This window comes from Gymnogyps californianus, chromosome 5, assembly GCF_018139145.2.
Source record: "Gymnogyps californianus isolate 813 chromosome 5, ASM1813914v2, whole genome shotgun sequence".
NCBI lineage: Eukaryota > Metazoa > Chordata > Aves > Accipitriformes > Cathartidae > Gymnogyps > Gymnogyps californianus.
In genome coordinates, this window is record NC_059475.1 from 34,270,963 (window position 1) to 34,294,979 (window position 24,017).

A 24,017-nucleotide genomic window follows, 5' to 3' on the forward strand; every position below is an offset into this window, starting at 1 on the left:
AAAAGTTCCTGAGCAAAGAATAGGAAGACAGGGAGAAGTATCACAATGATGGGCTTCCAGACAAGCTCTGCCTATATACCCAGAGAGAGAGAGTACAGAAGTCAACACAGAACGATTAACCTGCAGCACCATTAATCCACTAGCAACCTAGCTGTGGCAAAGAAGTAATTTTTTTTTTTCCTGCATATGTAGTCCTGTTTCCTATGGCCTGTTCAGGCTTGTTTTTTTCTGTAGGGTCTGGAATGGAAAGGTTTTGTGCTAATTTTTCAGACATTTTGTAGATACCTACCAAAAATCAAAACAAAGCCATACAGTTCTTGTTCCCCTTTAAATTTTCTTTTAATTGGGCCCAAAGCACCCAACTGTAGAGACCTACTAACCTGCATTAAATGCAACCCAAGTTACTATTGAGCAGTGGGACGCACATACATAGGGGATAAAACAAATAAGAACAGGTTGAAAGAAAGTGGCACCAAGGTCTTAACCTTACCAGTAAAGCTGACAGGAGATAGTTCCGATGATCCCGATTTAGACAGTGCTTCACACTCCAATACCTGATTGAGACTTTCTTGGATACGTATCAGAGAATCTAGGACAAAGGGAAGAAAAAAAAAAAAAATCAGAGAACAATACTGGCCATATATCTACCTGTTTTTAGGAAGATTACAGGAATCTATTCAGAGGAGTATGTAAGAATGTCAGCACAAAACGGGACTAGCTATGTAATTACAAATTACTATGTTTTCATGAAAATTAGCCCACAACAATTCATGCAAAACTATATAAAATTCAATGACCTAAAACACAGAGAAATGGATCCTTATCAAAGCAATGGTCTACTGATAGGCACAGGAATAATACAGCAGAGAATAAGTATCAGATGTGGAAACAATTAGTTGACACAAGATGCTCATGGCAAATATTAAATGCTTCACATCGTAGTGGAAGGAATGTTATAGGTCAGTTAGCAGGAAAAGATAGATAAGTCTGATGCTTTTATGTTAGCAAGAGCTGCATCTTTAAATCATGAAATGAAGTCAACATTTGGAAACTGGCATAAAGCAAGTCAGTACCATATATGTAGGTATAAATAGATACAGATAGGTACACACGCCATGCGCTTTTAATACAGTGAAACAAAAGCACTGGACATGATCTGCAGCACCCTCTGCTGCTCCAGTTCTAAAACCCTGAAAGGAGAGAGCCAAATGCAGGAGAATCAAAGACAACACGGATAAGAAGGGATTGGCAAACCAGAAAGGAGAACCGTGCTGAGAATGTTACATAGAACTACAAGTTTAAAAGTCTTTTATATGAAAAAAGGAACAAGACTCTGGTAGGAAGAAAGACTACGGAAGATTAAATCCCCATTCTGTTTGGAGGAAGATGCAGTTGGCTGCAGGTTTTAGAACTGCTTAAGTCATCAGTGACTTTGCATTAAACAAGAATGAAATAAAATTGAACAATATCATATAAGAAAAGAGACCCCAAAAAGGAGCAACAGAGGAAAGTCCGAGAAACTTTTGAAGCCGTTGGTCCTTGAGAACGTCTATTTACAAGAATGGCAAAGACTTTAAGAACATGTTTTAGGCTAGAGGGAGACTGGAGGCACACATCTAAAAATGTTGTGGCACAATTGGTGAGATGATTCTGGGGGGAAATTGGCCCTCCTTTCCCAAGTGAAAAACAGCATTCTCATGGACAGTCACCTGATCTCTTTTCTTTTAATGCGAAAGGGAAGTTGAGAGCTTTTTCTGCATACTTGGAGAGCAAATTGTCAACGTCTTCTACAGTAAAACCAATTTCCTGTCCAGCTAAGAGCTGGTGCAGTGTCTGCACAGCGACAGCTACCCAGTCCACCTTCATATTCATGAGGAGCTGTTCCAGCATGAGCAGTGGCCTGGAGGAGAGGTGGAAGTAGTTAACACGGGAGAGCTCAGGCAGAGTCAGCAGCACCTGAGACACAAGGAAAAAAGCATATGTTAAAATTATACACCTTCAGATCTGTGTTTCTGTGAGATTAAAGACAAGAAACCAGCACAGTAGCTTATGCAGAGAATGGAATAACATATAGAGGCCAAAAAATGGAGGTGGGACTTCTGAGACCTACTCCTACTTCTGTTACAGAATTACTAAGTGGATTTGCAGAAATTACTTAGCTTTCACTTTCCCATTCTATAAAACACTGCCTCATTTCAGAGGCAGTTGAAGAGTGGAAAGCATTTTGTGACCCTGTGACAAATATGTTGTAGCAGGGTAGACAACATTCTCTTATTAAAATAAGCTTATAAAAAGAATATTAGCCCAATCCTTATCCTTCCATCATTTGAGGAAACATTGAGAGAAGAAAATAAGAGCAATTCTCCTAAAGATGGACAGTTTCCAAATTAAATCATGTCTTCAAAAGGGACAAGTAAGGAAACAGGAAGCCCAGCAAAATACTGTTGTGGCACACACTGGAGCAAGCTGCTATTTGTAATCCTACAACAAAGCAGACATTACCAAAAGCACTGCATTTTATTTACATAGAATGCATTCGACTAAGGTAATCTACCAGTTAATGCATCTATTCCCAGGCTGAACACAGAACCTGTATGATTTCTGTAAAGGCAATGGCCATCCAAAAAGAGTAGTGATACTGTCTACCTTTGGAAGGCACTTGGGAGTAACATGCCATGAAAGTGTCAAAGATCACCATACAGGTGGGCATATGTAGGACACCTGGTGTTACTGACACAGAAAGTAAGTTGAGGGTGGTTTCTTTTTCACTTGGGACAAAGATAGCAACTCTCCTGATAAACACCACAATTTTATTTTATTCCACCCCCACCCTCTTTTAGCCTGTGCATTTCTCCACTCCCTACATCTCAAAGACAAGACTGCTCTGTTCATATTGGGAGCTACAACCACCTCATAATATAGGAACTGCAAAAATGGAGAAGGGGAAGAGAAGTTTTAAGCCATCTCTAACCTTCTTCAGATCCTAAGACTCAGCATCTTAGACCTGATATGGTGAGAATGCTCTGGTAAAATCTACAGACTTTATATATTATGTATATATTATGTATTATAAAATTATTTTTTATAATAATTTTTTATAGAAGTTTTACTCACCTTTGATCCCATATAGAGTGCCTGGATTTCATTACGGCGTGCTGTTGTCAGATTCGCATAGAAGTGAGCTGTGAGGTAATCAGCCAAGAAGTGAGAGGCTGCCAAGTTCGGATGCTGGTCAAGGGACTGTTCACTGATGGCAAGGCAAATACCGGGGTCTTCAATTCTTTGTAAAAGCTACAAAACCAAACAAAATACAGTGAATCCCTACTACGCTCCTGGGAAGCAGCCTTTATAATGGGCAGTCCATGACAGATTATTGCCCTGCAATGGTCCAGCAAACAAATTAACTTGCGTAAGTGTCTTACATATATAAGGACGATTTAGATAATCCATTCACAGACTACTCATTGCCTATTTGCTCCATTTATTAATCAAAGTATTTTTAAAATTAAAGTAAGCAAAAAATTAAGCAAGGAATGGGACAGAAGGTGTAGTGATCAGAAGTCTCCACTTTGCTTCCACAATATTTTCAAAGCTATGTAGTCTGAAAGAGCCTGCACTTTATTTTACGCTCTCTGTTATTAGCAACAGCTCCATAATTATTAAAACCAGAAGAATTCACACTTCACTAATTTGGGCACTGAAGCACAACTGATCAATTCCTGTTATTAGTTTCTCTTCTGGTTCTTCTGCTTAAGCAGCACAGAAATGCTTCATTATGATTTTTCAAATAAAAGGGGCCTTGTATTTCCATGTAAGTGACATTTATGCTATTAGGTCCAACGACTAGATTGCCAAGCTGGATTTTCACTTAAGCAGAACAGGGGAGAGCCAGGATCCTGAAAGCATATCTAAACAAATAGCATCTCTTAAGGGAGGAGCCAAAAAGGCCACGAAAACACACACAAAGAAGGCAAAGAAAACAGTTCTCAACTTATCTGACCTATGGATGTAAGGCTGAAAGAGTCTTGCTATTACCTGCAATGCTTTTTCCATGTCTCCCATCTCCAGTAAGTGGAGAAGGTGCTCACGGTGAAGGTTAATCAAGTCTTCTCTTGGGACAGGATACAAGTGCCCCCATTCCTCACACAACTCATAATCCTAAAGAATTAAAAAAAAAAAAAAAAGAGTAAAAATAAAAGGACAAACTCTACCCTCTCTGATACAGCTGTTTCTACGAAAGTTCTGATCAACTTCTCAAGAAATTCTGTAGCTTAGACTCCTCTCCCACATGCAAAAAGTAAATAATTGCATTGACAAGGGGAAGAAGATGATAGTTAATTTTGTCAGTCACAGCCTGCATTGAGAATACCTTCTCACCTCACAGTAAGCAAGTTGGTTTTTTAGAAAGACACTTTTAAAGCCAGCCAGGTCTACAGTATTAGTACTTATATAATAACCAAGCCTGTATTATGCCAAAAGCCATGCTACTAAAGTCTTCAAAATTCTAAGAGAAAATAACAGGTTGTATCTCAGAGTAAGAGTTATAACTTAAGGATTATTAACTACATGTAAATCTTGACATTAAACACAGATCTGTATTTGTTTCTGTAGCACAGAACTGAGTAAAGGAGTCCTTCCTCCCAAGGTATTCTACATTGATTGGTGTTTTAAGATGCTATTTCAACACATTTATCTATTCAAAATTTAATACATTCTAATTCAACAAAATTCACATGATGATGCCTGACCTTTGCTTTCAGAATGATATTCATGACGGCCTGGGGGTCATCAGTGCAGACTTTTTTCAGATCCTGCCAGTCATTCCACAATGGTTCATTTTGCACATTCAAAATCTGAAAAAGTTAATATTAGGGTAGCACAAATTTTAAAAGCTTTATCTACAACAATCTTTAAGTCTAAGAAAACAGCTGAGCTGATCACATCAAGAGCTGCTTCATACAAAGAAAAAAGTCAAAAAGGAGACCCACAGTTATCTCTAGCCCTTTTCTAGGATGATGCAATGCATTTCCACTCCAAAAAAGACCGCGATTTTCTCAGAGGTATGAGTCTACAAAGCACGTTTATAAGGGCAGGTTTTTAAAAGACTAGATAGCAATAGTTATGGATGAAAAAGTACATGTATACTGCAGACATTGCTGGCACTAACAGAGAGACAACCAAGCTGTCAGCTAGCAGAACCACCACCAGACAGAGCTCAGCAGGGATTTATGACTCCTTTTTTTGCTCTATTTGGCTTTTCAGTCTGTGCTGAACTCCAGGCCAGCTAGTCTGCATTAACTTGGGTATCTGCGCTGCCCTGCAGTTAGAAGAACTGACTGCAATACAAACACACTTATTGGACTGTCGTGGTTTAACCCCAGCCAGCAACTAAGCACCACGCAGCCGCTTCCCCCTTCCCCCTCCCAGTGGGGTGAGGAGGAGGAAAGAGGGGAAAAAAAAAGTAAAACTCGTGGGTTGAGATAAGAACAGTTTAATAACTAAACTAAAATATAATACTAACAATAGTAATAATGAAATACAATAATAATAATAGTAATGAAAAGGAATATAACAAAAAGGAGGGGGAGGAAGGGAAAAAAAACCAACCAACCAACAACAAAAGAAAAAAAAACCACCAGTGATGCACAATGCACAATGCAATTGCTCACCACCCGCTGACCGATGCCCAGTTAGTTCCCGAGCCACGATCCGCCCTCCCAGTTAACTCTCCCCAGTTTATATACTGGGCATGATGTCATATGGTATGGAATAGCTCTTTGGCCAGTTTGCCCCTTCTTGCTGGCTGGGCACGAGAAGCTGAGAAATCCTTGACTTAGTATAAACACTACTTAGCAACAACTGAAAACATCAGTGTGTTATCAACATTATTTTCCTACTAAATCCAAAACACAGCACTATACCAGCTACTAGGAAGAAAATTAACTCTGTCCTAGCCGAAACCAGGACAGACCACTAGTCTTCTACGTCATGCCTAGGTACATCTGCACCTCTCAAGCTTATAAAATGATGAATTGCCATGGAAAGCTTCCAGAGGCTCTAGCATTTGTATAGAATGGAAAAACAAATACTTTGCAAAAAAGCAGCCTCACACAAATGTTTATGTCTAATCATGTTCGCAGACCTGAATGCTAATAGGAGAGTGGGAAAGTTACAAAGGATGGAAGCTGAGTGTTAATTGGATACTACAGCACTGAAAACACATGAACTGTTTTGGATGAAAGATTTGAAAAGCTATTATGATCAAAAAAAACCCAAGGGCTAAAACTTTTTCAAAGGGCAAGCATGTTTGAACCCTGCTGCCTATTTCAACTCACTGGTTACTTGAAGAATGACTTTGTACCTTTTGATAAACCTGAAGTTCTTTCTTCCTGCTCTGCAGACTGGCTTTTAGTTCACCAGTTATGCCCAAATCAGAAATGCAATAAGCTAGGATTTCCAAACAGGCATCAAGGGGCCATTTGTCCAGACAGTGCAGGGCCAGCCTACTTCTCAACGTTGCATTTTTTACTGGGAACAAGTATTGCCAACCATCCTTATCTGTGGAGAAAACAAACCACTAGTTTGAAACTCAGTTTCTAAAATTTGGAAAATAAAAAAAATCCTCATCCTCACTGGATCGCATCACCAAAAGAAACAGTACAGTGCCAAAAAATCTACGTGAGACTCATCCCAAGCATCAGATTCTCGGGAAGTAACCAAAGTTAGCATGGGATACTTACTATCTTTAGACTTCAAAAGGCACCTCCTTTCACAGGATACATCATCCATGTATGACAATGACACTGCTGTAAGAGATGTTCCATTAACAGTACCATGATTAATGTCTCCTGCTGTATTCAGCTCTTCACATAAAAATAACACCACAGATGCATTCCAGTTCTCTTGTACTAAATTGGTCAGGATTTGCACATTTGCAAAACAGAAACTACACCATCAGAGAAAGCAAATTTAGGATGAAGGAAGGGAAGGGATCTGTTTCTGTCTTTGGATTTGCCCAATGACCACTACTTTAGTTTCCACCTCCTGATCCAGGTTGTATTCTTCATTAAAAAAAAGAAAAAAAGAAAAAAAGAAAGGAAAAAAGCATGACTTAATCTTTCTTACCTTCAGCAGCTGCACAGCTCAGCACAGCATCCTTCACACTGACCAGCTCGTCCACATCCTGACTGTACAGATCCAAGACCTTCAGAGCTCTGTCCCAATCCTTTGCAGCAAGAGCTTGTTCAAAGACTCCTGTTAATACCTTAACAGCTGTGGTGGAATGCAATCCTAGGAGAACCAGAGATATGTATGTCTTGCCAGAGAACACAGTAGCCAAACTGCTACCTTCCTCTTGCTGATTCTGAAGTGGCTCAAACATAGCAAGAAGAAATTGTTCCAATATTGGGAACTCCTTCAACAATGCCTCACACTCCTTGGAAATTTGTTCCAAACCTAAGGGCACCTCTCGTTTGCCCCGAAATTCCATCCACGATAAACTCGATTTGGGAATTTTCTGTATATTAGATGCACTTAGACATGCCACTGTGGCCATTAGCTTTGACTGAGACTTCAGGAAGTCCAGGGAGGAAGTAGTAAGTGTGTGCTGGCTCAAGTCATTCACAGAGGATGGGGCCTGAGTGGAGATATCCTCAGAGGTCACTGCTGAATTGTGAATAGGTATTTCAACATCTGGCAGGCAGTGGTAGGCACACTGGTGTGCTAAGTTGCTGATGTTTGTCAGAAGAGACTTTGCCTGGCTGTTTTGCCTTGCACTGCACAAGGACAGTGGTTCACAGCAACAGTTAACAATAACTTGCTGCACATTCAAGTTCAACTCTTCTTTAGCCAAGAGAGAAGAAAGCCTGCAGATTGAAAACAGAACCAGCTTACCCAGCACATATAAAAGGTACTTTACAATTACATATTTTCATAAATTTTCCAAATGTTCTGTGAACACAAGCGCCCTGATATTCTTCACAGGTACACACAGAGGAAGAGTACATATCCTATGTTTACTCAGTATGAAAAAAAATGTGTACAGCACCACATTGATAACTCAGAGCTTATGCTGCCATTCCTTTAAAGAAAAGGAACTTACTCCTCAAACATTGACTTTTACCTAAATGCAACATACTAAAATGGTTCACCATTAGTGCTCAATTTTAAGAGCTACTTCGTCAAATCAGACACTTCCCATGCCAGCCTAATTTAGTAATTTGTGATGGAAGGACCTTAGATTATCCAGTTTACCTACTGACCAGGGCAAGAGCCATGCTCAGCTGTATTTTTAAGCAGCCCTACTGGTCTATTTTATTTTATTACATTGCTAAGCTGCAAGTCCACTGCTCTGAACTGTCACACATTCAGTTAAAAAAATCCACATAAATGCACTCTCGCTTCACAACAGACAGTAATTGTTAAAAATATGGAGCCACAGTTTTCCCTATCAAAAATCTTCAGGTTGGTAGAGAAGCCACTGACTAAGCTCCTCCCTGCACACCAATCCTTGCAGCATTAAGTGATCGGCTGGTGGGACACAGCAGGCTGTACTACCTGTGCTAAGTAGCCAGAGAAGAATTTAATCCTGGCTGAGGTCCAAAGTCACCAACACCAAAATAACCTAGAGAAGTATATAATCTGAAAAGCACCAACCTGTCAGGATGAACCTGTCTCTCAAACACAAGCTGGGAGAGCAGCTGAGATGGACTCTGCTGTAACAGTATGAAAGGGTTCCCCACTTTCACTTCTGCAGATGTATCTTTTAAAAAAAAAAATAAAAAATCAGAACATTTATTGTAATACAAACACATTAGCTGAATACACCAACCAAGTCTTATTTTAGGAACACAAATTTTAAGAGCCTGAGCCTGAAACCTCTTTGACTAAATTCACAGAGGTCCACATTCACATTAGTGTGGTAAAATCCAGAGTAAATTGCAAGGCATTTGTGATTATGATATGCCTCTCAAACTTGGCACCACTGGCTCACATTTTACTGGACCTATTACCAAAGCAGGTAGAGTAGAGAGTCTTTGGCCTTTAAGCGAGATCTAGGTTCAAACAGTTTAGCAACTCTACTTCAAACCTTCACCAAAACATGTATTTGTGGTGAGAGACAGAAAACGTGCAGTATTGGTTTCTGAGGAGTCTCTGGATGTAGATTAGTGAGTCCATGCTCTATTCAAGTCAAAGTGAGCGAAGGCAGAGGGAACTCACAGACATACAGCTACTTTTACCAAAGGAGTGAAACCCTCGCCAGTACTACTGAAAAGCCTTTGTATCCACTACTGAGTTATGTCGAGTAACTCTGAACAGATTCTCATAAGTTTACCTTTTCTTTTTATCTTCCGGTACAATAAAATTTCCCCAAAACTCACTCAGTCCTTAAATATTGTGCATTTTTTTTGGCTTTGGCAGTTAGTCAATTAGGATTGAATCATGTCCATACAGAAGTTACGGTTGGCATGGTAGTGACCTGAGCTGAACCAGCATGTCTGAAAACAGATCTTTGCCTTTTTCTTATCCTCTTGAGAAGGTATTCTCTGAAATCAGTACTGTGGTATTTTACATTAGTGCAGCTCAATTAGTGTCAACTTTAAAAAAAGAGACAAGTGGTTTTTCTCCTAGCACAGTGAATTGTTCTGTTCTTCTGACAGCTTTATGAGCTGACGGTGCATTTCTTTTCATGGACCACCATCATCTGCTGATTCTATGAAAAAATTCTGCCTGGTTACCTCTGCATAGCCTTCTACACACTCTCTTCTTATCTCTGTGGAGCAGCAGGGTACTGGTTGCCTCTAAGGGAGCTGAAAAGTTCACAGCATGCTGATCCACTGGATACAAAAATCAATCTTGTATTACAGGGTAGTGATCAGAATTTTGGGAGGTCAGGGGCTGTTTGTTTTGTCTAAACAAAGTGCAGAATCTGGGTCAGTAGTTAACATTTCTCTTCTTGTTTTCCTACTGCCATCAGCTATTTTTATCTTAGCTGTGGGTGGCCTAAGTGTTAAGAAATAAAATTTAAAAAGCAGTGCAATAATCAGTTGAAATGAAAAGATCTGACTATGCACAGGCAGTAGGCACGTTTGGCAAGGAATCATTTTTGCACAATTACTTTCCAGAATCAGGCCAGACTACACAGTCTGGGTACCTTCACCTAGGCTCAGACTTTCCAGCAGAAACCCCTTACCTAGCTCTGCATTCAGGCTTCGTAACACAACAGCAGCCAGCGTAGTGACGTAGTCAAAGAAGGCCTTCACAAAGTTTGTCTGCATGTTGCTCTCTGGCATGGTTTGGACATGCTGGTCAAGAGTTCTCAGCAGGAGCTGTGTTTGATTCCAAACCAGATGCTTCTCCAGGTCCGTAGGTTTGAGAGAGGCCTGCTCCACCAAAGTGCCAAGCAGGCTCCCTTTAGAGTCTGGTTTAAGAGAACAGAGGTACATCCAAGATTCAAGTAAGTATTAAATGCCGGGGGGGAGAAAAAAAGAGAAAGAGAGAGAAATGCTTTAGACTAATTTCCTCTCTGCAATTACAGATCTCAGTCTGGGCATTATAATTTTATCGAAAGCAAGAGAAATTTTCACAGCAGAATAAATCAATGATTCATCTAAATTGGTAACCGTGCCTCTGACAAGTTAGAAATGTATTAAGGCAGGCTTAAAAATATATCTAGTTGTGTGTCATTAACACATAAGCTTATTCTAAAACACAGCTGTTGACCAGTCCTTGTGCTCCATAACATTTAGCCCTTAGAACTCTCCTAAATTTTTGCTCATTAAATATACAAATATCTTTAAATATTTTACAAACACCTACATGCCGTTTAGAAATTTGGTGAATGGAGGGGGAAAAAAAAAAAAGAAAACACCCCAGTGCTATATAATGAAGAGAGCTCTGAGAAAAGGCAAATGTGGAAGACTTCTTCAGAAAAGGATGAGACGTTTTATGATAGCCCTATGAAAATTGGGAGGTATTATTACATTACAACAGTGTTATAAGTTTATCTCCTTTTTGTTAAAAAAAAAAGAAAAAAGCAACAGTAAGGATACACCTAATTATCTATAAGTTGTCAGGTTAAAATACACTTAAAGAATTCCTTGTTAGGACTGAAGGAAAACAGGACAAATAATAACCTCAATTGTACTCATTGATATATTCTTTTCTTCTCTGGCAAGTTCACAATTTTAGCTCTGAAAACAAATGCTCAGAATATAAGAATTACAGATAAATTTTACACTTTGCATTTATGATTTAAAAATATATATATTTATGCATATGTCAAAGAGCATTACTACTAGATTTATAGTTGTCTGGACAGGCCAAAGCAAAAATTTATATCCATTTACCAGTCTTCACGATCACAAAAATAACTCACCCACAGAATGTTCAACACGTGTCAGTGCTTTTAGGATTTGATCCAGATTTTGTGATAAAACAATTTCATTAGTAATACTTTCTTCAGTCAAGGCAGGGTAGCAAGCTTGCAGAAGGTCTACAATACTGCATCGAAAATGACTCCCTATTTTCTCATCTGAGACCTCTACAAAGAGGGAAAAAGAAGCAGCAACAATAACAAAGACAGAAATATTTTTGCACAGAAAAAGGCCCACAGAACCAAAACTGTATTATAATACAACTAGTTTGCCAAATTCAGTGTTTCAGTTTATTCAGAATTGAGCTTGGGTGTCCCTCCCTTTTTTGTTTCAAATACTAAGCTAAAAAATGGAAAGTTCAAATTTCCATTGCAACAGAAGGCAAGAATTTGATTCAAGCACATTTAAACAGAAAATCTTATCAGCAAAGCATACTACCTGGCTTGAATTGCCCTTGTGACGTGCAGGAATAGTTGAGAATTTTACTTATTTGCTGGAGAACTGCTGGAAAACCCTTTACACCTTCAGAGTGCAGTAAAACAAACTCAGGTCGGTGGCCTGGAAAAGTCATTGGGCAGAGGGGGACAAAATAAAAGTCAGGAGTGGAAAAAGGAGAAACTAACATGAAAGTACAAAATGAGATTTAATTAAGACTCAGGTGTTAGCACAAACAACACAGCATAGAGAGGCATTTTCTGCTCCCAGGGCCATGTTGATAAACACAAAAATCAAAAGCCTACCCCGAGTTTCAAGGCTGTTGTACAGCCTTCTTTCTGCTGTTTCCAAAAGCTGTTTGCATGTCTTCCAAAGATGGCACTTAGTGCAAGCTAGGTCAAATGCTGCCATTGCTGAAGGACTGAGGTCCTCAAGGACTTCCCGCAGAGGATCAGTATGCTCCAGCTGGATGTTGCTGATCCAGAAGTTTTCTTGGAGAGTAGGGGCAAGACTTCCAGAAGTTGCAAGCAATTTATCAGTAACATCCGAGATGGAATAAAATACCATACCTACATGCATCAGCAAAACACACAATCACTAATTAAACAGCATATTTATCTCGGATCCTGTCATGGATAATTATTCTCTAATCCTTTAGGAAAATAATTCAATAGGTGGCCTGCTTCATGGACCAATTACTGCAGAATGGATAAAACTAATTGGGCATCTGTCCTGGTTTCGGCTGGGACAGAGTTAACTCTCTTCTTAATAGCTGGCACAGTGCTGTGTTTTGGATTTAGTGTGAGAATAATGTTGATAACACACTGATGTTTTAGTTGTTGCTAAGTAGCGCTTATCCCAAGTCAAGGATTTTTCAGTTTCCCATGCTCTGCCAGCAAGCAGGTGTGCAAGAAGCTGGGAGGGAGCATAGCCGGGGCAGCTGACCCGAACTAGCCAAAGGGGTATTCCATACCATGGAAAGTCATGCCCAGTATATAAACAGGGGGGAGTTGACCGGAAGGGGCGGGTCGCTGCTGAGGCATCGGTCATTGGGTGGAGAGCATTGTGCATCACTTGTCTTTTCTTATTTCTTTTTCTTTGTTGTATTCTTTTTCATTACAATTATTATTACTCTTAGTTAGTAGTGTATTTTTATTTTTACTTTAGTTATTAAACTGTTCTTATCTCAACCCACGAGTTTTACTTTTTTTCCTTTCCTCCCCCCCACCCCACTGGGAGCGGGGAGGGGGAAGTGGCTGCATGGTGCTTAGTTGCTGGCTGGGGTTAAACCACGACAGCATCAACAGCAAATTTCAGCATTCTTAGTCTCCTTTTAAGTCAAAGAACCACCACTTACTCTTCTGAACAATTTTTGCACTCATTATGGCAGTATTCAAATTGCTTTCTCCTGTTTTCCACTTCTCCCTCATCTTTTATGAGAAGAACTCAAAAAACCCAGTCCTTACCAGCTGCTGCTGCATTCCCAATAGCTTGCAGTGTCGAACGGCCACTGCCAGATTTCCTGATGCCTCCAGTGCCATCTGATGTTTGATTCTCAATATTGTGCTCCACTTTTGCCATTTCTTGTACCGCCTCTTGGTAGCGCTCCATGAAAACCAATTCACCATAGCAAGGTGAAGTATCCAGATTAAACATCAAAGCCACCTTTCAAAAATAACAATAGATGTAATTACAGAGCATGTCAAAGGAAGTTTTCAAAGGTCAAAGAGCTTTGGGGGTTTTTAGAGGAGATGAGGGAATAAAACAAAACAGCTACTTTAACTGGAAAATGTCCCCACAGACACAGCAGGCTGAAATGGTGGGTTTTTTTCTAGAGTTTTCAGTGCCTGAAAAACAGGACCTTACAGACATTTTTCAACTATTTTTATAAAGCTCAGCTACTATTTGCTGCAAGGCTAGAGTTGAATTAATTTTCGTAAACCACACCTTTCAGAATGACTCTTCATGATTTCAATACACTATGTAATGAGAGAAATCTATCAAGTTGGGCTTCCAAAGTAAACTGTTTTAAACAAATTCTTATTCAGCAAGGAATACCTTCTAGAAAGTTAAACACAGAGTAGATAAGCACAGCCGTGCAAGTTCCTATTATCAAACCAACAACAGAACACAAACCAAGCTTAAATTCTTTATCATCAGCAATACTGAAATTCAAAGTAACAAAGCAAACCAAAATGCTTCTTTTGGCCCTGTAAGTAGGGAAAAGATGAAGTGGCATGCTTGACATCAAACTGAACTAATGAGTTCAGCAGTAACCTGCTGCTAAGGCAATGCTTAAATGATATTAACTGCTCTGATATCACTATCTGAAACTCAGCCAGGTCACTGGTTTTTGCAGAGGATCCAATCACTGATGCACCTCAAGATGTTTTTTCAGAGCATCAGCACAAAAGCCACATAGAGAAAGGTATGCACAGCTGTGAGGGAGCAAAGAACTACAAATGTGCAGACTGTCAATTTGAAGTCTTTCTGCCTGCTTTCAGTACCATGAATTTAGCCTCAAGACATACCTCCTTCAAATAAATATAATCACTACTTTGGCTCCGCTTTGCGTAAGGAATGCATTTGCGTGTTCCTGCCAAGCTTACAAGTGGCAGAGCGTCATGGTTTTCATTCACTGACTGAAGTAAGCAGTTCAGATGCTGCTTCTTCATGAGGCTTCACATGAGCTCTTTCTGTTCTTCATTCAGCTGAAACACTAAGCTTGACCAGCTCACATCAAACATTTTCACGCTTTGAGAACCCACGTTTAGAGAAAGCATTTTTATATAATAAGGAAAAAAAACCCCAGCATCCTTGGGATACCAGTTTGGAATATCTTTGTTCCTTTGATTTGCTTCTACTTCTGAAGTGACCCTTTCACTTGGAATGCAGATGTTTCAGCCCTATGCTTGCTAATGCAGAAGAAGCAGGAATTTCACCAGCTATCGCAACCACAAACATCAATACCAAATTAGATTTTTAATTGCACAAAATATATGCAAATCATTTACCTGATGGGCTTCTACGAAGTTTCCTCTCAAAACACAAGAAACTAACAGTGATTCTGGTGGGGAAAGCATCATAGGAATGAGGGGGTTTTGCTGATGTGGTCTCACCCTGCTTTCCAGATCACTCGAGCCAGACACATTACTGGTACTTCCCTCTGCAAGTATCAGTAATCAATAATCAGTATACTATTATGGAAAAAACATTTCACCAGATAACAGCCAGCTATCAGACAACAGTACTTCACATATTTAACACAAAAATATAGGAGCAGAGCAAGGAAGTTTTATGGTAAAGAGGTCACATAAACATCTTGTTAAAAATTCTCGTAATATTTCACTATTTGGTCAGAACTTTCAGTTTGGATCTCATCAAAATGTAACACTGTTTAGCAACTACATAATGTGGACGCAATGCTAGCGCAGTGGTTCATTATGGATAAAGGAAGAAGTCTTAAGTATTGGACCTATTAAATCAATTTAGCATGCCTTAGCATGTTTTAGGTTACATGACTACCAGTCTATTAGCTTTTTTGATGGTTTGCACACCACTACATTGCATACTGCTTCCTGCAAGCCAAAAATATCAAGAAAAATCTAATTTTCTTATTCCAGAAGAAGATATATACTATTCTAATTAGAAAAAAGTCAGCCAAAAATGGGAGCTCTGAGAATTGAAAAGTTCTAATTCTATCCTGCATAGAGCAGTAATTCACATTAACTAGTCAAGCAAATACTTCCATCATACACATTGACAAGACAAGAAATACTACTTTTGTGGCTTAATACCTGAGGTACTGGTGCTTAGCTCACTACTTGTACTTTCTAATGATGGACCAGAAGTTTCCTCTTTCCCATCTAAAATGAAAACAAATCAAAACCAGCACATTAAATGCACTTTTTCTAGACAAGGTAATTAAAACTCACTGCAAATAACAGATCAGGCAACCGCAAGAGATCTTCAAGACTATCTCGCAAATGAGCCATCACTGATGTCTATGATAAATGCAAAAACTGCTGATTTGAAGAAAATGCTAGGCAAGAGACTATGTTGGGGTGGCCCATCAGTGACTCATGTCAGATACTTTAAAGCTTCTTATATTGGAACATCCCACTCCAAAACCAGACGTACCTTTTAAGGGCTAGAAAAATGGTGAGGAACCCAACTTTCTCCTAAGGTTGCCAATTTAAGACACAAATTCCTGTAAATTCACATTCTAGATACTATTGTGATAGGAATGAAAATATACCAAACAGTCATTGGATATAGTGGAGAAAGGGAAGAACTGGTACTGCAGGTGCAAAGTTCTCCCCTGACTCAAATCAGACTATGTATGAAAGAAGTTATTTTCTTACCCGAATTTAAAATTAATTATCTTTCAGTTGTGTAGATAAACTTTAGGAAAACAACCTCAATCCAAGTAGAACTGGACTAAGACACTTCAAACCAGTCAGAAAACTAAAGAAAATACATCTAGTTCTCTACTGCTAGTCCATTAAATCTAACTGCATTCAGCTATGAGCTCAGCAAAATTATGCACATTTCAGAGATGTCTTCTCCAAGTGACTTCTTCAACCCACCTGTCTTGTACCTTTGAGATCTACTTCGTTTCTTAAAGCTGGAGCACCTGATTAAAGAGCAGTATTTCCTGGAAGCTGCAAGCTGATGTTCTGTGAAACATTTAAGCAAAAACATTACCAAATAGCTGGACAGGCCATAAACAGTTATTTGTCTACCTTAAAGAACCTATCAGCACATCTACATAGGTAGAGCTATGATGGCAAATCTCCAAAGGAAACACAGTTGATCTCAGCTAAGAGCTCTTCCGCAGTAAAGTTTAAACCAGCACCTTGAAGTAATTTTGATGCAATTCAACTAACACTGTGTTTTTCACATCCACATCCAATATTGCTTGGAATGTACTATACGTTCTACACACCCCTGATGAGTACTAAGGGTGTTTTCCAACCTAAATGATTCTATGGTTCTAACTATACAGAAAAATAGGTATAGTCCAAGTACATAAGCAGCTAGAAACAAGGTGAAAAGAATAAGAATTAAAATAGTAAAACAGAGTTCGATTTGTCATTAAAGTTTTGTTGAAATAACTGGGTTCTTCAGTAATGCAGGGTAGTATGAACACTGATTCAGTCAACAGTTCTGGAAGTGAGCAAGTAATGGGGGTGCCGGCCCTTGAGACAGAAAATTCAAGAGATTGAAGCAGTGTCAAGAAAAGCCAGCCACCTTTCCCTGAAAGATGCTCCCCAAATAGTTGTCATCATTTGTCAGAAGTTAGGACTCAAAAGTACAGAATGCCACAGAAAGCAGCTGCCTGTCCAGTAGAAACACTGAGGGCTGCCTACTCAAACATAAGTCCCATCACATCCCCGCCTTTATAGGGGGAGACTTGAGAAACAGTTGAACGCAAGTTTGGAAACTTGGAACATTTAAGGTCCATACTGCCCAGTCTTTCTTGGGACATGGACTTTGCATAGTCTGAGATAGACAATAAGCCACACTGTGATACAAGCAGAAATTTGATAGTAGCAGGGCTAACAAGTTACAGGATATGGAGAAGGGAGGGAAATAGGTTCCTGAGTGTGTTGTTCTAGCTACTCCTGAGGAGTGGTCTGCATCCCAGAATAATCCAACTTCCTCTGATACATGTTCCTAACATGTTTCCAGACTAGGCTAAATCAACACTCTGTCCATGAATGAGATGCGTCTATCTGGCTTGCATTGGATCACACACCATCATGTCCCTTCATATCACTGCCCTGTCAACATAACTTGTGACGAAGGGGCAGGAGAAAGACAGGCGAACTGAAGCAGTGTGTCCACAAAGGCGAGGGAAAAAAGAAAAAGAAACCCCAAACTTTCTGATTAGAATGGAGATCACTCCTATTGGAGAATGGTGCAAGAACCAGGTGATCTCCAACTAGGTCACTCTCCTAGTAGCTGCCAAAATGTGCTCCCTCAGTAAGATGCTCAGGGAATATAGTCTTGAGACCGCTGCCTGGACAGCTGTAACAGAACAGTGTCGATATATCAGAAAGTGTCAAATACAAAGCCTACCCGCATTTCTGTTACTCATCACCACCTTGTATCGCCAGTGAGCTTCAGAAAGGTATTTGGAAAACTGTAACACACGACTTCCAAAGGCATCTCTGCTTGCAGAAAGATTCAAGCACTCAACAAGCTCCAGCTCTTCACGAAGCACATTACTGGAGTCCCATGGGAGAGAACTCTGAATTTCTTCCAGATGGTTGAGAAGCAATGTGAGGAAGGCATCCATGGCCACGTCATCCACTAAAAATCCAGTAACACCACTGGTGAAGTGTTTCAGATCCGGGTAGCTCAGCCTAGGGGTTTCACAGCTTTTGCCACCTAACATCGAGTCATGAAGATCTTGGGTATCTGTGTGAACTGTCTGAACAGCCAGCAGATGCCTCTCTAATCTCTTTTCAGCCTCTATTAGCCGCTGTGGACTTTCTGAGGTGGAAGACCGCCGACTAGCACTGCCTTCTACACTCATAGTAGTACTCTTTTTGTCAAGATCATCATCCTCTGCATAGTCCTCAGGTAGAAGAGTTTCAGTATGTAGGTCACTGTAGGAAACAAAAAGCAAGGAGAAGATGTTCTCCAAAACCTCCAGGCGCAGAGGAGCAGGAACACTTCTTAAGAACTGCTGACACTTCACAAGGTACTGAGGAAATACTGAAGAGCAATCTGTATAATTAAAAAAAAAAAAAAAGAACATTTACAACATTTTCCAGGAGTTCCTTCCTCCAACCTTTGCCCTTTAAGAAAATCCTAGAAGAGGGAACCGTCCCAGTGGCTCAGAGCCAATCATTCCTCCACAAATCAAGTAAATATATGTCCAACATTTTACATTTAAAAAGGTAGTGTGCCTCCTCCCTCTCAGTAATGCCAATTACCACCTTGTGCAATGATGTGCAAACTCAGATTACACCCATTTTAGCCATTAAATCAGTTTTAGCTCTGGGAAGTCATAAGCTCCTGCCACAAAACCATCCCTGCCACTACCATCCTGTATCTAATATCACCTTCTTTTTGCACTATATTTTTAATACAATTACCTTAAATGTTTTAGAACAAGGCAGGTAGCTTATTCATATCTATTATTACTAAAGGTAACAACACCTCAAAGAAATGCCATTATACTTGTTTGCAAAGCATTCATAGCCCACTGAATAAAAACATCATATGCACACAGGGTGCAACATTATCCCAATACTAAGTGATAATTCAGAGCCCAGCAAATGGAGAAGCACAAGCTACTGAACCTGAGAAAGGAGGCCAATCACCTGCTGGTTCTCCAAAAGTTGCGTCTTCAGGGATATCACCAAGAAGGCTGCGTACGCAATCTTTACACTTGGAATGCTTATGCGAATTCACACAGAGAGCATAAATAGCATACTTCATGGCACAAAATGCTCGAAAGAGTGCCAGATTGCGTTGCTGACTCAGGGTGTTAGGGAGTGTTGCTGCTGTGGAGAGAAATAACGGTGGTGAGGGGGTAGGAGGTACACAAGAAAACAAGTTAATTTTCTCCTGCAGTTCCCACACAGCAATATTTATCCAGTCTTTCTTCCCCAGTGTCACCTCCATCCCAGCTTTGCTCTATCTCACTGTTACATCACAACATTTGGGGGGAAAAAAAAAAAACAAACAAACCACAACAGATGGGCACAGAAAAGTCAGGTCTGGATCCCCTTCTGAAAAGGAAATTTTCTGTGAATTTGTGTTACAGGACCTGGCTACAGCACAGAATGATCGTAATCTGCTCATGGTGACTCTCATTAGAAGTACGTGATTAAGCTACGCTGATGCATTTACAACACAGGGACAGACCCTGTCTCGTTCCAGCATCTTAGAATTTTGTGTTTTATCACACAGTAAATAAGTAGGGAGATAGTGTAGACTGGCTATGACCGTATTGAGAATAGAGTACCACCACCTCTATAGATTTGTATTAATAAATAGATATTGATAGATGTTGATTCTATCCACAATGGCTGGCCATATAAATCATATACAATCTGCAATTGATTAAAGTACAGTCCCACAGTTTGCTTCACACATTTATGATAAAGGCAACTTAGAGAAGTACTACACCCACTCCTTCCCCCTTTTGCTTTTTTTTGAGGAAAGAAGGTGTCACATGCCAGAGACATGATCCCTTCTTAGTACAAGAGAACATCAGAACTGCAAATTATGTAAAAGTCACATCATCATCTCCTTCACCCAGGAACACAACACAGAGTCATACATTCTGTTATGCTGGGTTTAGATGAATTATCCAACTACTGTACAAAGGTTAAAACCAAACCAAACCAAATCAAAAACCTAAAACCCCAGACAGTGTTAAATTAGTGCTTGAATCCACTATCCTATATTCTTATACAAGGGGTAGATTGTCCCTCTGCCTACTGGCACACAGAGGAAGCATTAGCCAAGTTGTTTTTTTTTTTTTTTTTTTTACACAAAGCACTGGTTTGATGTATTGGTAACGTCCCCATCCAAACTCTGGGACTGAACAGCATTACCTAGAAAGTGTTTCAGCACTGTCCTCCACAAGGCTTGAGCATGATTTCAAAGAAAAGCACTAGCCTGAACTCTTCTGAAAACTACAGAGCAGCCAAGACAAAAGCCCTGAGAGCACAAACAGTTTGAAACCAATTATTCCCTATGACTGCAATTCTAAACAGCGACAATGGTGGAAACTATAATGTAGACAGCAGACAGAACTGAGGAAACATGCAAGTATGAATCCTTTGCAGAACCCACAGGACCACAGAAATGTTATAATTCACCAGCAGCTCTGTACTAATATGTAGCACCCAAAAAACTCTCAATACCACTGTCTTAAGAGGACTTCAGGCAGATGAAGCCAGAGATCCAATAAATACAGCCCTCTGAAAAAGAGAAAGAGCTAGCTGGAGATACTACAAGATACACACTAGTAATCAAATGCAAGTTTAATACACTTTTGCCTCCCATGTGGAAAGACTTGGATGCAGTGAGTCTGTGTCAGTATCCACCTCTAAACCAACCCTTTTCCTTGTACCAGTACTGAAGAACTACCCTTTAACTATAAGCACTTGTTTTTCCTATGCCAGAAACATTAACACCTTATTCTTGAATTCTGTAACTCATGAGGAAATTTCTGCCCATCGTTTCTTTTGTTAGTGTGACTGACCAAAGCTAGTGTTACGCACTGATCTGAAGGGTGCCTGAACACAACTGTCTACCAGTACCACTACTTCAGTTTCACTACTGCAGCTGACAGATGTGTGTCAGAAAGAAGGGGAAGAAGGGGAAGTAAGTGGGGTGAGGGGAGAAAAAGGCCTGTTAACACTAGCGAGTCAGACAAATCAAAACTTCATGACTCCTCTCCTCCCTTTAAGTTTCAAATAATCTATTTTAAAGGAGATTCTATTAAACTGTGTTTATAACATTATCTGAATTTTACAATAATCACTGGGCTGAAAAGAGAGGGAGGACTTGTCTTCCATTAACTAGTTCTGTAAATTAAGGTGATCTGAAAAAAGAAGAGAAACCACAGCTAGAGTTCTTTTGCTACAGTCATGCAGCTCCCAGAAGATATGATGGGACGGCCTCTTCCTGTTTTTGAAAGGTTTTGACAGAATTTAAGCAGAAAAGAATTAAAATGTAAGAACTGATTAAAAAACCCAACATCAGCAACAACAAAACATTTAATTTCAGAAAGCAGGACACTGAACCAGAGATCTATATAGAGTCTCAATCATTACGTCTTTTAAGACTATTCAAGACAACTGTCACAATAATTTTAACAACAAAACCTGTAAAAACAGGACTGGAAACTAACATCTTAACAGTATGATACTGGAAGGAGAGAAAACTGCTTCCTACTAGGCAACCTGGAAAACCTGTGCAAGATCCATCACTGAGAGCTCTCCATGCCACTCAGGCTGGAATTACACATGTACAAATTCCCATCCATAGAAGGAATAAGGCACAAAAAAATGCAACTTCTGAAGTTCTAGTACACGCAGGAAGACTGAGCTTCTGTATCATTATTAAGAAGCCCTATAGCATTAAAATAGCAGCAGCTGAACATGGACATAGGCTGCAATCAAAAGAGTGTACAAGGAGAGTCACTTTTAAGTGAACTAATGTGTTTAGTAATCTCAGGTATTTTAGGCACCAAATTGGAACATGGGAAGATGAGAGAAGTGAGGCAAGAGGGATGTAAACACAGCCTGTAGGTAAGCCTTACTCATTTTAATATTAAAGTAGATTTGGTAAGACTTAATATTAGAAGGAAAAAACCCAAACATTTTGTATCTTTCAAAAATGAAGATGTTATAGTATGAGACATCGTCAATTTCACCTGGTTTTGCCCTTTGATTTTAAATTTAAGTGGACTGATGGCTGAAATCCAAAACATACACTTACTCTTCACGCTAAGGGTATTATACAGTATATAAGTTACAATGAGAAGCACATATTACAAGCATGTGCAAAGTCTTGTTACCATTTTGAAAAAACTCTTTCACAGATCTGTCCTTGTGAGATCAAAGAGATCTCACAACTCCTTGGGAGACAATTTACTCCCGAAAAGAATTCTAAAATAATTTCCACATGCTCTCTAGTTTTCTTCTGCAAAACAGCTGATAAGCAGTATCTTCCTTATTTACAGAAGTAGGTCAAAAGAACAGATTCTTCCTGGCAGAAATACTGATCAGCACATACCCGATGGATCAGGGTTTTTCTGTGTTCTCACGACCCTACACATTTACCCTGCATCTGTTGATCTCTAGCAGGAACTTTTTGAAGAAGCTCAATAACATCGTCTTCATTCAGTGCCAGAAGATTAGTGAGGTGATGAAGAGAGTACACTGCAGTGTGGCAATCTAGACTGTGCAAGTGTTGCAAAAGAACATTCCTTGGGATAGTAATACTGCAAAAGAGAACAAACAAAGAGGTGGCACAAACAGATTGAGATCTCTCAGCCATGTTTAAAGACGTATCTCCCACTCTAATTCTGATTCAACCAAACTACTGCAGTTAAAAAGAAAAACAAATAGCATAACTAATGCCCATGAAGCAATTTCGAGAGCTTGTGATATACAGTCACTACGAGATGATTAGCCAAGATTCACAGAAAAGAATCTATTTGCATACATAAATTGACTAATAGGCAGATTTGGCAAGACAGTTTTGAAAAAGTCCTTCTGATCATTTTACCTGTTTTGCTGTATGCACCATTCAAGAACTTCCACCTGAGCCCACAGCCCATCACAGAAATCTTTCAGTACTGAATCATTGCACAGATCCTAAATGGAAAGACAAATAAGAGAATCCCTTTACAACAAATCCTCTAGTCAGACAGCAGAACGAAGTCTGTGTCACATACAGGATGTTCATAAGACTTCTTTATCCAGATGGCAACTTTCAAGTACAGAAAACTGCCAGTTTTATTACAAAGCCAGCAAGGAAGGGCTATTCTGAAGGAGCATCAAAATCAGTCAGCCTCCACTTGACACACCTACAGGCCATGGAAAGGTGGCTACATCTCTTTTCAAGGTTAGCTTTCAAAATGCAAATTAATGCTTCTTAATAACAGTCTAAGACACTAACCTCTATAACTAATAATGTCCTAGAACAGATGATATACTGGGTAACAGACAGTTATTCTCTTTTTCCATGTGCTTTTCTACTACAGATGCCTGCCTGCTAAAATCAGATCTAAGACTTTCACTTTGCAGAGGCTACTGAATAGACCTTCAGTCTATTACCAATAGATGGTAACTCCCTTAAGGCAATACCAGCCTAGATCTGCCCCAAGGACCCAACAGTGCAAGGCTCCCTGTCTCCCCACCTCTGTCATCCAAGCCACTTGCCTGCAGGCAGACATCATCTGAACTGCAACTACACCCTCAGAGTTAGAACCCTCTCTCTTCTTCAAAGATGAAGACTCCCCTCAAACAAGGTGGATCTTTCAGTCACAGCTCTTATAATTTATCATTTCATTTTGAAAATGGGTATGGGAAATTTCCAAGCTACCCTGTTGCTGAACCCAGGTTAGTCATGACCAGAATTAGTCATTATCCAGGGATGACTCACTGGACGAAATTATACCGACCAAACGTTCCCCAGCTCTTTTCAAAACTAATCAACAACCGTTGC

General features: G+C 39.7%; 1 protein-coding gene across 1 annotated transcript in view; it reads right to left on the reverse strand.

Moving 5' to 3' along the window:
• The window catches only part of ZFYVE26 (zinc finger FYVE-type containing 26), a 52,513-nt gene that overhangs the window by 18,133 nt on the left and 10,363 nt on the right, over positions 1-24,017 (reverse strand). The window contains exons 8-27 of the mRNA XM_050897286.1: positions 23,076-23,164; positions 22,628-22,788; positions 19,148-19,330; positions 17,895-18,548; positions 16,400-16,489; positions 15,608-15,676; positions 14,825-14,976; positions 13,277-13,475; positions 12,116-12,379; positions 11,814-11,933; positions 11,378-11,542; positions 10,193-10,420; positions 8,656-8,761; positions 7,126-7,865; positions 6,362-6,558; positions 4,749-4,853; positions 4,036-4,158; positions 3,115-3,291; positions 1,710-1,956; positions 491-589 (exon numbers count right to left, since the gene is read on the reverse strand). Coding sequence (XP_050753243.1) covers positions 491-589; positions 1,710-1,956; positions 3,115-3,291; positions 4,036-4,158; positions 4,749-4,853; positions 6,362-6,558; positions 7,126-7,865; positions 8,656-8,761; positions 10,193-10,420; positions 11,378-11,542; positions 11,814-11,933; positions 12,116-12,379; positions 13,277-13,475; positions 14,825-14,976; positions 15,608-15,676; positions 16,400-16,489; positions 17,895-18,548; positions 19,148-19,330; positions 22,628-22,788; positions 23,076-23,164 — 4,168 coding nt within the window. The remainder of the gene's footprint in view (positions 1-490; positions 590-1,709; positions 1,957-3,114; positions 3,292-4,035; positions 4,159-4,748; positions 4,854-6,361; positions 6,559-7,125; positions 7,866-8,655; positions 8,762-10,192; positions 10,421-11,377; positions 11,543-11,813; positions 11,934-12,115; positions 12,380-13,276; positions 13,476-14,824; positions 14,977-15,607; positions 15,677-16,399; positions 16,490-17,894; positions 18,549-19,147; positions 19,331-22,627; positions 22,789-23,075; positions 23,165-24,017) is intronic.